At 42.7% G+C, this 13,212-nt stretch overlaps 1 protein-coding gene across 6 annotated transcripts in view; it reads right to left on the bottom strand.

Annotated features, from left to right (window-relative positions):
* LOC6500906 (synaptotagmin-like protein 4) overlaps positions 1 to 12,066 on the bottom strand; it is a 49,473-nt gene extending 37,407 nt beyond the window's left edge. For 5 of the 6 annotated variants that reach the window (XM_044718341.1, XM_044718342.1, XM_044718344.1 and 2 more), the window contains exon 1: positions 11,510 to 12,066. In XM_044718341.1, coding sequence (XP_044574276.1) covers positions 11,510 to 12,051 — 542 coding nt within the window. In that variant the 5' untranslated portion in view covers positions 12,052 to 12,066. Of the gene's footprint in view, positions 1 to 5,130; positions 5,259 to 11,509 lie in introns of those variants that run through there. The other variant, XM_014911298.2, reaches the window with a different exon arrangement.
* Between the last annotated feature and the right edge of the window lie 1,146 nt (positions 12,067 to 13,212).

Genomic DNA, 13,212 nt, shown 5'->3' with positions numbered 1-13,212 from the left:
TTCACTTTCTTACTCATTCTTTGAGCGGGCTTTTGCATAAGGTCGGGTTTTGTGCCCGAACAACCGGTTCTCCTCAGATGCAGCTGGAAAAATAGTTTACAATAATATGGTTCGCCCGAACGGATATGGAGCGTAAGTGCACTTTTACTTTCAATTTCTGCATTCATTAGCCGGCCTCCTTTGGCCAACTTTAATTTCATAATGCCCATCAAACGAGGCACAAGAATTTTCGCAAAGTAACTTTATCTTCTCTGTGGGTTCGGCTCTTTCTTTTTTTTTTGGCAACAGTATGCATGGTACATACTCTTGACGAACTTTCTCTGCGAATAGCTTTTGGCCCAAAGATACTACAGTAGATTTACAGGCTCACAACCAGCACAACCACAACTCAGTTGCTGTTTCTGTTTCAAGTTAAAGCTGGCCAGGCGATGGTGTGAGGTTGTTTTGTTATGGCTCTGGCCATAGGAGGTTGGAAAAGTTTTATGCCAAAAGTTTCTGGGGCCCAGGTCTTCAGCGTGACCGTGATGTGAAGCTGTGTATCACCTTTTCCACCTGGAAGAGCGTTACTTGCCCCAATAAGAGTCTCCGTCGTGTGGCTGCAAATGGGTTTGCATTGCAATGAAATTGGAAACGAGATCTGCAAAAGTTGAGTAATTGAGCTGATTCTGGTTCGTTGGTCACTCAGATCTGGAGGAACCTTTTCTGTGCCAGCTGCGTGCCACAACAGCAATCAGAGGGGCCTCATTTCTAAGTTGGCTTAGAAAATGTTGCACCGAAAAAAGGCACAAGATGTATTCCTCTATATCCAAAATTATAATGCAAATATGATGGTATAAATTGGTAAGTTGGTAAGTTTAAGTGACTGATTTCTCCCTCACTGTAGCTTTTTCAATAAAATTTTTTTTAAGTGAAAACATAGCTTGCTGGCTGAAGTCCAAAAAAGGGAACAATGAAAGACAGGCTCAGAGACAGAAGACTGCATAGACTGAATGCAAGACCCAGAGAGAGAACAAAGCAATAAAAGGCATAAGAAGTGGGCTGTTGTTAGCTGTTTGCCTGCCATGCTGGGAAACGGAAAATGGAAATGCTAAGGGAAAAATGAAGGAAATGCACTGTCGTTATGTTGGTTGGGGGACCAGCCCAGGTGAGCATCGGAGCGGGCCGGGCGGTGTGGAGCGGGGATTGTTTGGCAGGCGATACGCATATGCTTGACACGGAAAATGCAATGGCATCGCATACTAATGGCGTGCCGAAAGACAAACGAAGGAAATAGATGCTCATAAAAATTACTTTTGTGGCTTTAAAATGCCATCCAAAGCCAATTCAATCCATAAACAGTCGCCAGCTCAAAGCAAACAGCTCACAGCTCACCGCTCACAGCTCACAGCTCTTGAACTAAAAACACGACCCACGCTAAATGCAACCCACGGATATCGCTGTGAGGTAGCTGCTGGCATCTCAAGATTCTCATGTGGGCGCCGAGTGAAAATTGCGTGCAATTATCCAAAGATGATATCAGCATTTGTATATGTATTATATATGGTGGACTGTGAGCTCCATATTGAGGCCCTTGGGCTGCAATTTAGCTTGGATCTGTCTTGGGTTCGTGTGTTTATTTACCATGCATTAATCGATGTGCATCGAACTGGTTTCGAGTCAATCGACTGCTATAAATAAACAATTATTTTTAATGCAATGCGAGCAAATGGGACTGTGAATGCGACTGCAGCAGACACTGCCCATGGAATGTCACCGTAAACATGAATTAAAATAATAAAATTATGCAAAAATGGAGAGAGGATTATTTTAAGGAACAATTAAAATTAAATCGCTGATGAACATATTGATGTTTTTTTAATGAAACTGAAAACAGTGCATGCCTTTAAGCCAATTTCTGTCAGCTACAGCTTTTTGTATTCATTAAACGTCATTTGTTAATGTTTTTTGTTTTTCGTTTACTTAACTAACGTATCTGTTAAGTAAGGGAAACAATAATTAAATTGTTAAGAGCACCCAGCTGCCCCCGGGCCCGGCCCGGTCAGATCTACTCACGTCCACCGGATAGATACAATTCAATTTTACTCAGCTTATGTCTATTGTTATGGCCATTATGACTGACTTACATTTCGAGTTGGCAGTTGACCGTTGGCGTTTGTGCTTCGAGCCACACAATGCGAAACAAAATGAAAATAAACCGCTCCACACTTGGCTTGACTTGGCATGGGCTGCTCTATTCAATAAGAATTTCAATTGTCTCAGCGACACATTGCAGCCACTTGGAGGCAGCTGATGCCCCACAAAAACACCACCAACCACAATAAGGCAATATAACAATAACAATAACAACTCAAACTCTAGGCCACATTGGAGCAACTGGCCAAAAACAAAATTGTTACGCTTTAAGACGGAGAAATGTCACCGGAGGAAGGTCGTATCTATAAATACTCTTTAGGCGGCATTCCGCGGCGCCGCAAATATCTGAATCACCTTTTCTGCAGTGTATTGAAAAGCTCAAACTTCTCGATTGCATTTCCGTTGACCGCCTTCTGATTCATCAATATGCGAAATACCAACTTCTATAAACGTGCTGTGGCTGATTAAATCAGCCCCATTCTGCCGCTTGTTTACAGATTTTTCCGTCACATTCACAAAAATGTTTCACAGCCATTTTGGCCATTGAATTTGTCAGGTAACAAAACACGCGAAAACAAACAAAGTCGCCGGCAACCATTGACAGACTTGTTTTTGTCGTTCAGATTGTTTATTTCGGCTCGGCTTTTTGTTTGGCGGTCGGCTCAATTGCGCTGATTAATGTGATTTGGCCAATTTGGGTTCAGCAACCAAAGGCAGAGCGTTAATTTGCCTATAATTGTTCTGGCATGTTTACTAGATAATTGTACCTCCCGATCTGGCTAGCTATAATAAAAAGATCGTGACCAATTTCCCATTTTTTTAGCTGGCTTGCGATTAAAACTGAAAGTAAGTAGCCGCAGGAATTTCATTAGCAGATTATATTTTCTCCCGTGCTCTCCCAAAACTTTCATCACTTAATCTGGGGTTCATCATCAGCAGGTTTACTTTTGATGGCACTCGTTAAACTACAGTTAACCCGATTTGCATGTGGCTGGCTTGATTACGGCGCCCGCCTGTTCTGATGTGGGTTTATCACTGATCCGCCCAAATGTCCAACCCATACCCGGCAGTGTCTCATGGCTGAGCTATCTCCTGCTCTCTATGTTTCTGTTGGGGCAGCTGTTTTCATGCGATTTGATTAAAATGCAAATAAAATAGCAGCAGCAGCACCACAGGCAACAACAACGCGTCCGAAATGAAAGAAAAATATCGTTATTAAACCCAATAACTGTCACCATTTTTCGCATTAATTATAATAAATTTCTATGCATATTTGGGCCGAAATACGAACAGAAATTTCTGAGAGATATTTCGTGTTTGCAGCGGAAATAGAAAAAGGCCGTCGCCGACACCGGCTGGCAAGGAAAAGCAAACAAGATGGAAAATTAAGGAAGCTGGTGAAATGATAATGATAAATGTTTGAGCCGGCAAAAAGGGGCGTGGTGAGGCGTGGTGTGCGCCAGCCGAATGAATATTTATGAATGATTAATGAATGGGAAGACATGGCCCCGGAGATGGCCTCGGCCCAGAAAGCCAAAGGCGAAGGAAAATCTCCAATTACCTTGTGCATCTCCGGCAGAGTTCACACATAAAACCAGGGAACAACCCTGGTCAATGCACCCGAACGTGCCGCTTTTATCTCTCGGAGCTGTCAAGCTCCTTAAAAACACCAATCCTCCAGCGTACGCATGACATAATGCCCAAATATTTGGATCTTGTCCACAACAAATAAGTTCAGCAAGTGTACTTTGGTTTTATGGCACATCTGATAAGCGGACGCAACTTAGCTCATTTCGACCTTATCGCCAAGCCAGAAGACAAAAGCGAACGCCGAATGTTACAGTGTTCTTGGGAATGCTTTTCCGAAACTAAAATAAATAAACAAAACAGCTATTTCCAAGTCACAAAATCAGTGTCAAGCCGAATGTCAAGGAATTTTTTAATTTATTACGGCCATGCAGCCAAGTGCTAATTAAACTCATCTGACTGCTGACAGGCAAAAGATATGAGGTACATCTCACTTGGAGCGAGTGCTCCGGGGTCATGCGAAAAGTTTCTGGATGAGACAAGCTCCTATTTAAGTTTTGTCGAGAAATCTGTCAACAAATGGGGTTTAAGGTGTGTCTACAAACGAGGGAAAACTTTATCTCCACACTCACATTTATCAAATGCTCTTAACTATTTATTTTTAGTAAGTCCTAAGCATCTTGGAAGCTGCTTTTCTGACTTGGCGATGAGGCCTTCCAGGAAAGCTTCTCAGTCGGTGTATGGAAAAGGTAGTCTGCAGTGTCAACACGACACTTTTCCATTGTTTCAATCGTCGTGGAAGAGAATTAGTCATACTAGGACCAGGTTTCCAGCCGTTGCGAATTCAGTTCCAATTGAAAATGTATCTAACTTGAACTTGGTAATGGCACCGAATCTCCGGCGTAGCCATGGCGGCCGTATTGCAAACATCAAAAAGTCTGAGACGTGCATAAGAATTAAGCTGAGCTTGCCGCCCGCCACAGCAAGTTCAGCAGAAAAGGTAAACAAGACAAGAGCCAAGAAGAAAAACCAAACAAAAAACAATAACATCACGCAGGCATGTGAATCGACCGAAAGTATCTGCCAGATACCAGGCCAGGCCAGGCCAGGCACTTGGCGGGGCGGTGTGGGTGTATCCATACACGCGTGATCTGGGTGTGTAATGTGTGCCTTCGACGAGTCAACTTAACAGATACAGATACACAAATGATGGGGGACACAAGTCAGAAGAAGAACGGTAGAACGGGGTGGGGACACATAAGTATCTTTTACCTTTGCGGTGAAGTTGTTTCTTTGTTCTTTTGACTCCTCCCTGGCGTTCTTAATTAAATTTAAACACCGTTAAAATAATCAGAGCCCGGCCGCGAATTCCTACTGTGCAAGCATCTTTCCAATGCAGAGGAACAATTACAAAACGGTTATGGCAACCAAACCATAGAAAGAGTACGACCACGTACTGGTATTCTTTACCTTTCGAAGTTCGAGATACTTTCGTATCTAGTGGCTGCTTCTGCGGCTGCGGGACTTCTTGTCGTTCGTTGAAATTGCTTTGGTAAACTTGGCCAATCCGCCAAATTCTCTGGTGTTTGGCAAATAAATTATCCAATTCGTTTTCGGTGTTCGCTGGGTTCGTTGCTTCGTCGCTGCTGCTTTGCATATACCACTGCGTGCGGTATCTTCCAGATACTTTTTTCGAATTTCGTATTTGTGTGTATAATTCTGATATCAGACCGAATAAAAAGGCCCCACAAAAAAAAATCAGAAGATAAATTTTGTGGCACAGGTAGAAATACACAAATCTCAAACCGGCAATCTCATCGCACTCTCACACACACACAAGCGCACACACATATATGTGGCTTAAGATACACACTCATATACGTAACCGAGTATCTTTCAGAAGCGAGGCGGCGACGTTCGCTCGGCTCGAGACGCGTTCGTAGACTGAAGTCGCGGCTCTGGAAGTCGATCGCCGAGATTTGACCGCTGCTGCGGCAGCGATTGAAACACGACGAGCGGTTGACGGCAAATTGAAAGCAGTCGAAAGCAGGTTGAAAGCCGGGCCAGCGCTCGCTCACCTGCCCAGATACTCTCTCGCTTCGGACACGGAGATATGCCAGCTACCTGAGAAGGCGCCCTTCTCGCATTATCATTAGGCGGAATGGCCGCCTGGCGATGTCGCTCGCTATCAGCTAATTACGTATGAGAAAGCGGCTCGGAAAAGCGCATTGTTCTTGTTCTCACTGTTCTCCAGTTTTCGACTTCGTTCGCGTGAATTGCTAAAATTTCTCAAACTGGCTGCACAAAGTGCACATTTATACTCTGCCTCAGGCTATTTCTACAAAACAATGGTTCTTGACCTGAAGAAAAACTTAATAAATCAAACTATTCAAAACTATTGCTCGATATTTCATTATTAAACTATATTTGATAAGAACCTTAATCGCTTGGCTTCAAGAGGTTTCGATTACTTAATATTCATCGTAACCTATCTCCCACTCTTAGAAACCAAAATATAATTTATACCACTAGTAAGCATTACCATTGAAAAATGCCAAAAACCACAAACTTTGAATAATTCCTGACCAATTATTTGTTTGCCAATTTTCATTAATTATAAAGGAACACCCAGCCTTGATTGGCAAATATTTGCATACATCCGGATAACAAATGCAAATACTCTGATAAAAGTTATCGTACTAGTGGAATCATTTGAATTCCATTTGTTATTAAACTAATTTCCCTGATAAAGTTATCTCTGGTACAAAAAAGCCAACTTCTGAAGAAATTCTTTGCATAGCATGTGTTATTAAATCAAATTAGTCCGATACAAGTTATCAGAAAGAGGGAAATCGGCGTCAAGATATTAATTTGACTTGTAGCCGTAAGCTATGGCAAAGAAATGTCAACTCCAGTTTCTAATTAAATAGATTTAAAGTTCAAAGAGCAGACGACTTGAATAGAAGGAGAGTGTTCAGTATCCACCTAAGCCCTGTTTTCACTTTTTCCCATTCATTTAACGTGTGAACTTTTGGAGTAAATATTTATAAAAACAAGCGTCCCCCAGTTCGCTGATATTTCGAGTGCAGTTACATTAATGAATGGCAATAGAACAGGGAATGCCCTGGCTTGACATGCAGCTCTGACAAATATCATAATGGTTGAATAACATTTTAAAATTGTATTTAATTACTGTTTGTCATGCGGCTGGGCACTTTGGGAACATTCGCCCGCACGAAGCCATTGTTCCACAAATATGTTTATTAACATTCCGGTCAACCGCATGTATGACGAAACATTTACCATGCGTGGCGTTAATTAGAATTGCCGCAGGAGCCTCTTCCTCCTTACTCTCGCTCGACTAATTTGCATGCAAATTGCAATCGACCAAGACCCCAGCCCCAGGATACGAGTATCAAATGAACTGAAATCAAAGACAGGACCTTTGTTACACTTAGGTTCACTTAGTTTTCTTTTCCTGCGCCCTCGTAGAGACTGAGGTCATTGAGGTCGGACACCTACCCGGCCAGCAGTAGTCGGTATCATCGCACCTGCACAGACACCTGAACAGACGACGACCTAATGAGCCGATCCCAGGCGGTGAGTGGGCGTTAAGCGGCCAATTAAGGCGACTGATGACAAAATACATAAAGGCCGGTGTAATAAAAGTGTAGACCCATGGCAACGTTGTGTTTTATCCGCGCTACTCAGCCTTTCAGCTGACTGCGCAAAAGTTTTCAGTTCATTCTGATGGCCATCAAACGGGAAGTGACTGCGGCATCTGGGAGTCTGGGCAGAACAAGAAGGTAGTCCGGCAGATGAGCAGCGATTCTCGTTGTTGCCCAGCAGCCAAATTATAATTAAAAGTAATCAACGACATTATCAAGGAAAATGCTTAAACTAGAGAGCAGAAAGCCATGGCTAAAGAAACGCCAGAAAGCAAATCCTCAACTACAGCGACGCAACAAGTCAAAGAATAGGAACTACAAATAAAAAGAAACATTTTAACTTTGAAACTGATTTTTTTTTATGGAAATATTTAATATTTTGTTGGGGAAAGTGGTTGCTCCTCTGTTAAGTCCGCGAAAACAATTCTTTCTGTGTATTTTCCCGTTGAATATTGAGGGCGTCGAGCGCGTCAGACATTTGTTGGGAAAACATTTAATTAAGTCTCCTCTGCCGGCGAATGATGAACGAGCGCTCCATTAGATTTAATTTACTCAACAAGTATTACCGACATTATCAATGTTATTAGCTAGATGAATGTGTAGACCCTCGTCCCAACTCATCCTACAGAGCTCCAGTCTCCGAGAACGTGCCCCTGTTGGTGTCCGCTTGTATGTGTGTGTTAACGGAAATGAAGTAAATGTGTGGAAGCTGCCACGTCGTGTTTGATGGTCAGCCATAACTTAAATTTAACTTTAAAGGAACAAAAGTTTGCAGATATTGGAGGTTGTTTTGCAAAAGTTTGAAAGCAAATTTCAAATATGTTGTAAACATGACTTAATAAAACTTTATGTTTATGTTTATGTTGACCTTTTGGCGAGAAATTATTATTAAATCAAAACAAGAAGATAATTATAAATATTCATTTCAATAAAAATAATAAGGATTCTGGCGAAGCAAAGGCATCCTCACGGGTTGCCACCGCACTCATTTCATGAACTCATTAAACCAGACCGTCAGAGAGAAGTGCACTTGTTGGATGTTCCACCTGTCAGGACTTTTGCAGTGGCAAGGAGAGAGCTATAATGTCTAAGCCAAAGATAATTAGAAGGTGAGCAACAAATAAGCATTAGCTTTTTAAAGCTATTCCCAGGACTTCAAAGGCATCAGCTAACTCATATTTCTGTTTAAAACATGGATCAGCCCTGTGGTACAGTAAGTCCATAAAGTTTTGCCAAAATAAGGGTCGTTGTGGATTTTAATAGAACCTGACTTTGCATAATTTTGGCATTAGCAGAGGCAATTGTGCTGACTCTGAGAGCTTTTCACATATTTACATTTCTATTCAAAAGTTGGGCTTCATTGTAGCCTTAGCTGGCTTAATGGCGATGAAAGCATCAATTGTTGACCCAGTTGGTTGAGTCCGTGTCAAGCCACGCGTAAGAGAACATATCGAGGGGACATCGCAGGACCTGCCACATGTGACCCGTTGGCCGACAGGCATTTCCTCTCGCCTTCGCCAATCTCCAATGGCGTTTTTCAATTTAGCTATTTCCGCCCCAACAGTGGCCGACATGATTAAGCAATCATGGGCGACTGAAAGGCGCACACCCACCAAATGGCCAAATGAGCCAAGTTAACGAAAAGGAATTGAACTGGGAATGGGGAGCTGGAGCGGGAGATGCAGGCCAACTTTGTTGCTAACGGAAGGGATTTATGGGCTGAGATTGCTAGAGTCGGCAAGGCCATTGGAATCGTTTATATGTTTATATGTTGGCCGCAAAATACCGTCATTAAAGTGTACTAACTTCGGTACAGGAACATGTACTCGTATTGCAGTATAAATCTCTATAAGTCCGTCCAACACGGGAACTGCTTAATGGTCCTCATAAATTTTAAGTGCCGCTGATGTGATTGCATTGCGAAAAGCGTCATAAACTTAATTAATTATGCGCCAGCAAAAATCCATTTCATACCAATTCATTTTGAAATCGTTTCTCGTTTTTTTTTGGGGGGGGAGGAACTCGGTTTAATTGATTTTATTTGTGGCACACAAAAATTTAAGGATTTAACTGACGTCAAGGCGAAACCAAGAATTTATCGATTTATTGTGTAGGCTTAAAAAATAATTGTCTAAAAGGGAAAACGTGTACGAGTACTGACAGTGAGTGTCGCACACGAGAAAATATAGAGCAAGAAAGAAGTGAGAGGACAATAAAATTGCTTTCCATTTTGTGGCAGCGCCGGCGTGACAATGAAAACACTTTCCAGTTATTTGAATGCCAATGCAGCATAAAACTCGGATCTGGCTACCTTTTCTCTCCCCTCATTTCGCCTCCCTGCCTCGTTATCCACCCAGCGCATTTTTTCCCCATCTTCCTCCCAAGTTAACGAAGCATTAAAAGCGGATGGGAAAGCCCTGGAACTAGAACAACAAACAATACGTTGAGGGTCACGAAATACTGCGGCACGAGTATGTGCCCCAAGAAATTGAAAAGGAGCCAAGTCGCCTGCAAAGCGAACTTTGTTCCTCGAAAAAAGGATGTTTCTGACTACAGTAAGAGCTCTGAAAGTAAATAACTTCTTTTTGGGGGAGTATCCTTAGAAATACATTTTTTTTGGACAAATATTTATGTAAAATAAGGAGATTGTCTTTGCCTACGAAATACATTTAACCCATCAGAAAATTTGACAAGAAAACTCAAAAAAATGTTGTTTCTAGATTTTGATGCAGATTGATGGAGAATCGATCCACAAATCGTTTAAGGTATTCCTCTCAAGAATCGGATGAGAATTGTAAGAGATATGGCCTTCGCAGGGGGCCATATTGGCCCTCAGGGGCATTTTTAAGGATTTTGAAGCGGACCCATCAGAAAATTTGACAAGAAAACTCAAAAAAATGTTGTTTTTAGATTTTGATGCAGATTGATGGAGAATCGATCCACAAATCGTTTAAGGTATTCCTCTCAAGAATCGGATGAGAATTGAAAGAGATATGGCCTTCGCAGGGGGCCATATTGTCCCTCAGGGCTCTTTTACAGGATTTTGAAGGGGACCCATCAACAAATTTGACAGGAAAACTCAAAAAAATTTTGTTTTTAGATTTTGATGCTGCTTGATAGAGAATCGATCCACAAATCGTTTAAGGTATTCCTCTCAAGAATCGGATGAGAATTGGAAGAGATATGGCCTACACAGGGGGCCTTGTTGGCCCCCATGGTCATTTTGCAGGATTTTGAAGGCGAATCGATTAGAGAATCGATCTTTTAAACAATCTGTGTCTCTGAGTCCCTGAAACATGTTTACCCCCAAAATGAAAATCATTTTGCAGGAATATCATCTAAAAAGAGGCGGTAAGCAGTATCAAACCAAGCGGGACTCGCTGACTGGCAACTGGATGAATGCCACTGCCAGTGCCAGCGGCAGACTCACGTGATTTGTCGCCCGAGTGCCGCCAGGTAAGCACATAGCCCCTTTCCAAAATCGTTATCCGAAGGACTAGAGGACCCTTGCCACCGCACAAATGTCGGGCCATAAATTGCGGCCGCCAAATGTGCGATACGTGCACTTCAGCTGGAGGACAAAATACCGCAGAGAATGCCAACACCGAGTGGCAAAGTTTGTGCAGTCAATAAAAAGCTTGTTCCAAGTGCATTAGCAACTGGAACTGGAGTGAAAGTGCATTGTCTGCCAAAAATAAAACGTTTTTTCTTTGCGCATTTAATTAAGCGAGAAAGAAGGGTAGCTGGTGAAAAGGATTCAAATGAAGTAGAAAATACCTGACTTAGTTAGTTGCAGGAGTGCAATGGAGTTCGGCTCTGAGACGACTTTCGATTAAACTTACAAAATGCAGAAGAGAAGTAAAATTGAAAGCTCCTTTAATAGCAAGAAATTCGATCATTTGGATGCTGATAGGAATTTGTAATAAAAAGTTCATTTATTTTATTTTTTGCAACGTGGTTTATTTTACTTAATAATACTGAAATAAGAGAACAATTTTGTTGGTGCTTTACAAGTAAAAAATTCAAAATATAGCAAGAATATTATTTATTAAAACGAAAGGTCATTTTTGACTTCAGAAGAACAAAGGATAAAATAAATGTCCTATCAGCATCGAAAAATCACAGTTAAAAGGAGTCGCATCCAAAATTCAAATATAAAAAATTTGAAAGACTTTACTTACATCATTCTGGTGGCATCCCTTTGGCGCAAGGCCTCGTCCCGGTTAAGCACCTCGATGATCATCTGGCGCTCGTTCTCGGAGAGATTTTCCAGGACCTGGGTCGTGGCCACACTTAGTTCAGGTCCCAGGGCATCGATAGAATCGACGGGAATGTGCTCCACCTGCGTCTCGCAAGTGCTGCCGATGTTTGAGCCCAGAGTATAGGGAGCCACGCCCCCGGATATTCCGCTGCCCATGCCCAGGCTCATTCCCATTCCCATGCCGCTGTTCATGCCGGAGTTCATTCCAGCAACTCTCACGTTCAAGCCCATGCTCACCACACTGCCACTGATGACACTGCCCATGCCCAGGCCTGAGGTGGCAGCACCACCCGCCGTGGTCGGAACTGTACCACTGTTGTTGCTGGTGTATTGCAGCATGCTGTTGCTGTTGGGCTCTCCGGCTGCTGCCGCCGCCGCCGCCGCTGCTGCTGCCGCCCGGAGTTTGTTGTTGGCGGTTTGGGTGGGCGTGGCTGGCAGGCGGGCGCTTCGTCCACTTGACATGCTACACCGATTTCCACTGCGTTCACTGTGATTCCAGATTTCAAGTTCGTCCGTGTCCTGCGGCTGTGTACCCGCGTTTTGTGTAGGTTCGTGTATGAGCAGATATTGGTATGCAAAAAGAAAGTCGCATAAACTGGCTGGTTTCGTACCCCGCGGTGGCCAAAATCAAATATCCGTTGCTGGATTTTAATTCGTTTGGCCTTGTCGGACCTTATTGCTGCCGTAGGCGCTCAGTGCTTTACAATTCGATTTTAATTTTGGAATGCTTTGCCGTCGAAATGCGCATCATTCTGCCGGTTCGGCCAGCCAAAGTCTGAAAAAAAACAGTCAGTTAATATTTGCACGAAAATGGCTTCAAGCTATTCCACAAACGAAGTGAAACTCCCATTGCACCGTAGTGCATAAATTGCGCATAAATCCATACTCCGTCTATCTTGGCTGTTGCCGTATTTTCCATTCTACCGGATTCTCTCCTGTTCCCAATTAAAATTTTCAATATGGCTGCCCTGACCGTATATGGAAAAACTGTTGCATACCTCCTGTGGCAGCTGGATGAGAGGCATCTATTTCCCATGCCGTCAGTGTGTTGCATGATTCAGGTTTTTATAATCCGTTGTTAGGACCGAATGAGTTCTCGAGTGTAGCCTAGTCTTTAAAATTACAAATTAAACATTTGCCTGAATTCTGTCTACTCTTAAACTGAAAAGGCACACGAAGACAATACTCTGCTGAATTAATTTGTCAATATAATGATTTTATAATTGAATCTTGCCAAGTCTGGTTTCGGTTAAAGCTGGCATCTGGACGTGGTCAAGCTTTCTTACCGCAACCATTTACCACCAGCCATCAATACATAAAATGATTAATTGATTATTGAACCCTGCGTCATGCAGCTGCCACGACAAACATTCCAGACGCGTCGGATAGGCACAGTCTCACTCCGAAATCCTACAAATGTCGATACCCTCGTTCAAGGGTATAGAAAGTACACATACTAGGTATATTGGGTTTGGGATTGTGCCGGCAACTCATACACAAATGTACGCGTTCAGCACTTAGTTTAGAATTTCGATATAACACAACTCTGTCCTCGCCAGAAGCATTACGCCGCAATGTGTGGATAGCATGTATACACATTATAAACATTGATAAGGTGGCCAC

This window comes from Drosophila ananassae, chromosome 2L (assembly GCF_017639315.1).
Source record: "Drosophila ananassae strain 14024-0371.13 chromosome 2L, ASM1763931v2, whole genome shotgun sequence".
Taxonomy (NCBI): Eukaryota; Metazoa; Arthropoda; class Insecta; order Diptera; family Drosophilidae; genus Drosophila; species Drosophila ananassae.
The sequence above is the reverse complement of the archived record's forward strand: the minus strand, read 5'-3'. Positions and strand labels throughout refer to the sequence as shown.